General features: G+C 35.2%; 1 protein-coding gene across 1 annotated transcript; it reads right to left on the bottom strand.

Annotated features, from left to right (window-relative positions):
* Positions 1–2,391: 2,391 nt before the first annotated feature.
* Positions 2,392–4,315, bottom strand: LOC120782404. The gene is made up of 4 exons (XM_040114651.1): positions 4,151–4,315; positions 2,965–3,164; positions 2,796–2,909; positions 2,392–2,713 (listed from the first exon to the last, which is right to left on the bottom strand). Exons 2-4 carry the CDS (start codon positions 3,147–3,149, stop codon positions 2,611–2,613), a joined length of 402 nt encoding a protein of 133 aa, XP_039970585.1. The 5' UTR covers positions 3,150–3,164; positions 4,151–4,315; the 3' UTR covers positions 2,392–2,610.
* Between the last annotated feature and the right edge of the window lie 2,682 nt (positions 4,316–6,997).

Raw genomic sequence — 6,997 nt, 5'->3', positions numbered from 1 at the left:
TTTATACAGAACCAAAAAAACTTTTTCGATTAGTAAATATCAAAGTTGTGTGATATGTTAACCGACATAACAACAGGAGGTCTATATATACCGTATACAGAGTGTTACATATAGTCCATTCTTAAAAAAGCATTCTAAAATATGTTTATTATTCGGTATACACTTTCGAATGCCGACTTGTAGAGGTTGTGGCTACTGACTTAAATTAAATAAAAATATCCTGCAATGAGTTTTCAAGGTGGACCAATCGAAGCTTTTTTTTATAATTCATCCATAACAAAAAATTGAGGACCATCGTCGTGCAAAACTCATTTCCAATTTAAAGATCCAGGAATCAAATTAAGCTATACAACTTCTCCCCTCCTGGTCTCTGAGAGCACGCATCAGCAACTCTGTATAAGAGAACCGTGAGACGCATCTCAAGCTCCTTACGTACAGCAGCAAACGAAACCTTTGGTTTTCGGAAAATGCAAAAGAACAGCTGGTACGACGAGGAGTGACGTGTCGCAGCGGAGAGAAATGAGACTGCCTAACTCGCAACGTTACAAATTTGCGGACAGAGAAAGGGTGAGGCCGAAATGCGTGAGTACGAAGACAAGGGTACTGCTCGAAAATTCTACGAAAAGATGCGGCGACTAACAGAAGGTGCAAGACCCGAGCATACATTTGTAGAACTCTCAGAGGTGATCTAGTTACGGATGCCCAGGGCATACTGTTTGAAGTTGTAGAGGGAACCGATTCCCCCATAGATGACGATGGAGCAATTACCCTTCTGAAGAACAACAAAGCAGCGGGGCCGATGGATTGTCGGCTGACGAATACGGCGGATAAGGAGCATGCATCAGCTTCTTTGCAGAATATAGTCAGACGAAAGATTGCCCGACGATTGGAATTCTAGTGTGCCTAGCCCAATCCACCAAAAAAGGGCAACCCCACAATCTGCGCCAACTACGGTGTGACAAGCTCCGTCAACATCGCATATAAGAGTGTATTGTGTGAAAGAGTAAAGAGAATCGTGAACAAATTGATTGCACCTTATCAGTGTGACTTTAGGTCTGGAAAATCAACAAATGACCATATATTCGCTATGCGCCAAGTCTTTGGAAAGATTCGTGAAAAGACGATCGACACACACCTCGTCGAGTTGCTTTTGATAGCACGAACTGCTTCAAACTACTTTTGGAGAAAGTATTTCGAGCTGCAGAACTAAAGAGAGAAGGTACCATCTTTTATAAGAGTGTACAGCTGTATTCATATCATTGGCCACAACAACCGCGCCGTTAAGGAAAGAAAGCAAATGGGTCTGGTGGTGATCGAGGTAAAGACGAAATATCTCCTATCATCAAACAGGACTTTACTCGCAATTGGCGATCGAAGGTAATTTCTTCTATCTTGAAATCAGTATTGACACCAACATCAATGTTAGCCTCGAAATCTAATGCAGAATAACAATTGCCAAAAGGTGCTACTTCGAACTGAGGAGGCAATTGATAAATAAAGTACTCTCTCGACGAACAAGGACCAAACTCTATAAGTCACTCATAATTCCGGTCCTGCTATACGGTGCAGAGGCATGGATGATGGCAACATCTGATGAGTCGACGTTACGAGCTTTCGAGAGAAAGTTTCTGCGAAAGATTTAGAAGAATATAACCTCAGTGATAGAACTCAGTGATTTAATACGTAATCGAGTTAGGAAAAACAATTTGTCAAACAGGGAACACCGATTTGTGAAGAGATTACCCAAAATATGTTGACAAACTTTAATACTCTAAGTGTGAATATGAGTTTAAAATTAGATTATACCAGTCTAAACTCGCGCCTCCGCTCACTCCTTGTTTTCAAGCATATCATTTATCGTTAAATTGGCAACATACATTTTTTATTGACTTTGCAAATCCGTCCCGAGGTTCAGAGCTACCTCATCAACAATTTTCAGCCAAATCGAGGGTGCTTTTCAAAAAAAAAAGGTCGCCGTTAGGACCTACTCCAGGACTAAATGAATTCCTGTGCAAATTTTCACTTTCTGTTGCTGTGGTAATGCGCGGGCGTACAAAAAAGGCGTTTTATTTTTATATATAAGATTCTCAATCATTTGAATACATTTTCGATAATTGTGATGAGCGGCAGAGGGAGTTCTGTTTCACAGCATTTAAAAATGATGGAAGAAAGGCATAAAGGTTGATTTAATTGTTCCATGGAAACATATTATTGTTGATCCTTAAAATTATGTTGTTAACTAGAAAATTATAGACGAAGAACTCATAAAGGACGTTGAGTAAAGATATAACATATTTTTTCGACTTTTGACTCTCTGATTACTTCGATGTATCCTAACTTTTCAAAACTAAGCTTATGTTATACAAGTAATTTCAAACGTATGTTTTTCTTTTATGATTTCTTATTTGTGTAATGTAAAATTATGTAATGAAATATTAAAAAATAAACGAGAGCAAATCATACAGCATCATTGATAGTGCCATGAATTGAGTGAGCATAAATGTATCCAAAACCGATCTTATATCTAGGGCAACAAAGCCACTGTAGACCTGTATTAAAATTTTCGAGCATACTAATTCAGCACATCATCTTTGAGCAGGAAATTACAAGTCACCCGCGTTCAATTTTGGATGCCAAATCTGCCGCCGTTGACCGCAGTTTCAAAGCATTTTCTTTTAATTCGTTCATGGTTTCCTTGGATCTCGTAGTCAAGCTGTTTTAAAAATACTATGTCAATAAGATACAAGTAAACATTTGCAAAATATTGTTGGTTCTTGGCATTATGAAACAGTTACCTTTGCATTGTATTCTCCAAAGCATTATGTTTAAGAACACAAGAGTTAAGCCTTTTCTCCAAATTTTCTACTTTTTCAACAGAAACAAAATTTAATTCCGCTTGCTTGCCACTGCTACGGTTAAGAGATTAAATGGCGAATGTCTTCAGAATATATTTGTTATATTTACGTTTCCAGAAAACTATCCATAGCAGACATCTTTCTTTCACATGATTTCCCGATTCGCATGGAATCGTCAAGAGTTCTTCTAACGTCCAAATGTATTGCAAACTGCTGATCCACTTCGAAAGTGCAAGCTACTCCAGTTAGTAACAGAACCAATCGGTAGTCCAGCCACAAGCGTTGTTTTCCCATTTAGGTTCTGTCAATCTTAAAAAGAAAAGAATTTCCGTTATTTACTATAAAAGTAGCAATATTTGTATTTGTTAGGTATATGGAGCCTACTTATAGAATTTTTTGGGGAAGTAAATTAGTATGTAATTTTCCTGCAGTTTTTCCTTTCAATAATTGAATCGCAATTTGTGATAATCTTAAGGATGAAGCGACTGCTGGACTAGAACTTTTTGTACAGACACCATTTGTTGCTCTGAGACTTTTGATAAACAAAGCTGTAGTTCTCGTAGCAGAAATAATTGAGTCATAATTGGGTCTGCATAAATGTTAAGGTCAAAGTTGTTTTAAGGTAGAACTCAAACCATTTTTTTTTTAATAAAATTTTAGACGTGTGATTTTCAATGAGACAAAACTTTTTGGGGAGACGAAATGGTAAGCGATTCCGATTCTTATGAATCGTTTATAAAAAAAATTGTCGCAGTTGAGGTGTTAATAATCTGCAAGCCATTGTTGATCCTCAAAAAGTGGTGAGCTCTATGGGCAGAGAGAATCATAGGTACATAATTATCAATAGGGAACGATATAGAGCCATGATTAAGAACCCTTGCATGTTTGAATTGGAAAATGTTATTCTGCACGACCATTGATCCCAAAAAGAAGGCGCTACATGCCATACAGCCAATGAAATAATTTATTAATGGAATCTTTTGGTGGGTGCAAAATACGTGACACGGGCTCACGTGGCCGCCCATATGGCGCGACTTAACACCGCCGAGCTATTTTTTGTGGAGTTATTTTTTGTGGGGTTATGTTGCCGTTTGTCAACGTAGATAGATAAGTTAACTAAAATTGTTTGTAAAAATTTTAAATGTTGTTAAAATTATTTGTAATTTATTATTTTGTGGATAAATGTTGCGCATTTTTGCTGCAGAGTTTGGGTCACACTGCTAGTCAAAAAGTTTTTGTTGCGATAAAGACGTGGTGACTCTGCAACAAGTGGTTTGCTGCACTCTGTTTCTTACCGGTTTTGTGGCAAATAAAATATTTTAATGTTATAAATTTGTTGATCAAACTCAAAAGTTGTTTCTCAAATCGAATTCAGAAGATTATGTTTGTGTTATGTTTTTCAAAAATTATTATTTAATGAAAACACGCTTTCGAATAATTTTTTTCTGGTAAACTTCGCAGCTTCGCTGTTTCGTGTAAACTGACTACTTATCTACTGAGTCTCTCTGTCATGCCCCGGAGAATAGTATTTGCTTACATTTTATAAATCGCTGATAAGAAGGTGTTTTATGAGGAATGTTTGATTAATACCCAAGTTCTTGTATAAAAATTTTAATACAATATGTAATAATAAATATTGGGTATATATAAGTACGAGTATACATATTTATAAAATCAACGTAAACAAGTAAGAAAGGTGATGCAACCGAACATTTTATACTCTTGCAACTTGCAGGAATCTATACCTTAGGAGGGTAGCAGGATCGGCATGCAATCATATAAAATTGATCCATTATAAATAACTCATACACTACCCGACAAATTCGGAATACGGTTTATAAGAAGAACGAAAATCATTATATCGTCACCTAAAAAGCAAAATAACGTAACATCACTTTTCATAAGTTTACAAGCGAAGGAAAAACGATATAATAAAAACCATTTATATTGCACCAAAATTTGAGTTTTGGGTATAAAATGTTAATATATTCGCTATATCTGACAGTGGAGGCTGAAAATTTTATTATTACATACATATATGTAATATTTAATAGTGAATCTTAAGCAAAAAAACCTCAATTTTAATTTTTTTGATGATACATTTTTTCATATGAAAGTTGGGGTTGCATCGAAATGCTCAATGGTTTTCATTTTAATACGTTACATACAATCACCAATAATATAAAGTAAAGTCAGCCGGATATTTGAAAACCCTGAAAATAGTTATATAAGGCTAGGCCGACTTTTATATATTTAATTTCCAATTTTATCAATTTCAGGCACAAAGTTATACTGTGATAAGTAACGCGCACTTATTTTCATTGAGATAACTCAATTATTAGCCGATATAGTTGGTATGAATATATGGGTTCTAAGGGAAGTATTGACGCGATTCAACTAATTTTTGACACACAGACAAACTATAATCAGGAAAGTATTCCCACCGAATTTCAATTATATATCTCACACATTGACCAATATTTTCGGTGAAAAGTCAACTAAAAGCATTACGGTCCTCATATTCGGTACGAGTTTCAGTTCAATTTGGAAAAGTTGTGGTCATAAAAAGACACACTTCAAAGGTATTATTCATACAAAGTTTTTCGCCGTTATTTTAATTAGTGCTTTCCTTGTATACTGGAATGTGAAAAAATCAGATATAATTTCAAATTGGAAGGTTGTAGTTCGATTTCTTCTATTTCAATGTAACAAAGGCTTATCAGAAGCCCTATGAAGCTTTCTCGTGCCAACATAAGTGTAAAATTTAGTGTCTCTGATACATTTACTTATATATTTAAAGCACTTTTAGTGGTTTTTAAGAAAAGCGTTATATGGGGAGTGGGCAAGGTTAACACCGAATTTTGCCTAATTTCTTGCTATCGGAAGAAGATTTATATTGTGTAAATGTGGTTGATATTTTACTTTACTTAATCGGTTTGGAAGATATATACTTTAAACTTATAAGAGGGCGGGGCCACGCGCACTTGTCGAAGATTTTCAAACCACAAGTGCCCCTCTCCTTAGTTATGACATTTTATACGTTTCCGATTTATGTCGTTTGGGGTATAGCAGTAGTCCGACTGCGCCTATTTACAATACCAATAAGCTGAGTATAAATCAAGTAACAAATGTCAAAAATATCAATTTCGCAAAAAATTTTTGACTACTTGGAAACCATACGTCTAAAAAAATAAACTCGGTTACAAAACAATCCCGAATGGCTCCTTTTTTGCTTTAAGTATTTTGAGCTCTTCTCTTCTGTCTAAAAGTTTACGTGTGTGTTTCAGTTAATTTCATTGAAATTTACACAGCTCATTTTAGGATGAAAAACTATTGCATGCTTGAAGGATTTTTTCTAATTTCGATTTTTAACATACAATTGAGGGGTTTCAAAAAATCGATTTTTTTATTGTCTTATTAAATTCCACAATACCTCTAGAATATTGTCCTTAATTTTCAGTTGATGCGAGTAATAGTTTCGGAGACAGAGCCTTAAGAACTTGTGCGCTCGAGGCTAGCTAGGCTAAATGCGCCTCTTTGAAAGCATTTTTATCGAAACTGTGTTTATGAAGTCGGTTGACAAGATTCCCGAGAACTACTCCATTGATCTTCATGAAATTATACACAGGTCTTTGAGATACAATTCTTAAAGACTTGGACGAAGAATTTTTTTTGGATCACAACTATTTAAAAAAAAATATGTCTCGAAATTTGCACTGAAATTTTTATTTTTTTGTAAAAATGTCTGCCAAAAATCCAATTTTCGGTTTCTTCCCTTTCCCCTTCGTCTAAGTTCTAAGTCAGGGTTTTAACTAAAACACGTATTTTTTCACTTTAGATAATCCTGTAAGGAGTTATCCTGCCAAGGCGAGCGCATCTTTTTTCCGAGTGGGCACCGGAAATGGCGTCGCAATGCCTGAGTTAAAAATATTTTTTTCCAAAAGCAGGCACTAATTTTTATGTCTTATTGATTTTAAATAATTGTAGTCCTGATAACAGCAAGGAACTTCGGTTAGAACTGTATCAAAACAAATGGATATTTCCTTCAAAATTATTATTATTATTATTTTTAATTTCTGTCAAGTCAACTCGAAACCTTTCTGAATTCTAAAAGTAAATGATTTACTACCAAAAAAATTATT

This window comes from Bactrocera tryoni, chromosome 1 (assembly GCF_016617805.1).
Source record: "Bactrocera tryoni isolate S06 chromosome 1, CSIRO_BtryS06_freeze2, whole genome shotgun sequence".
Taxonomy (NCBI): Eukaryota; Metazoa; Arthropoda; class Insecta; order Diptera; family Tephritidae; genus Bactrocera; species Bactrocera tryoni.
This window is presented reverse-complemented; position numbering and strand designations above follow the sequence as displayed.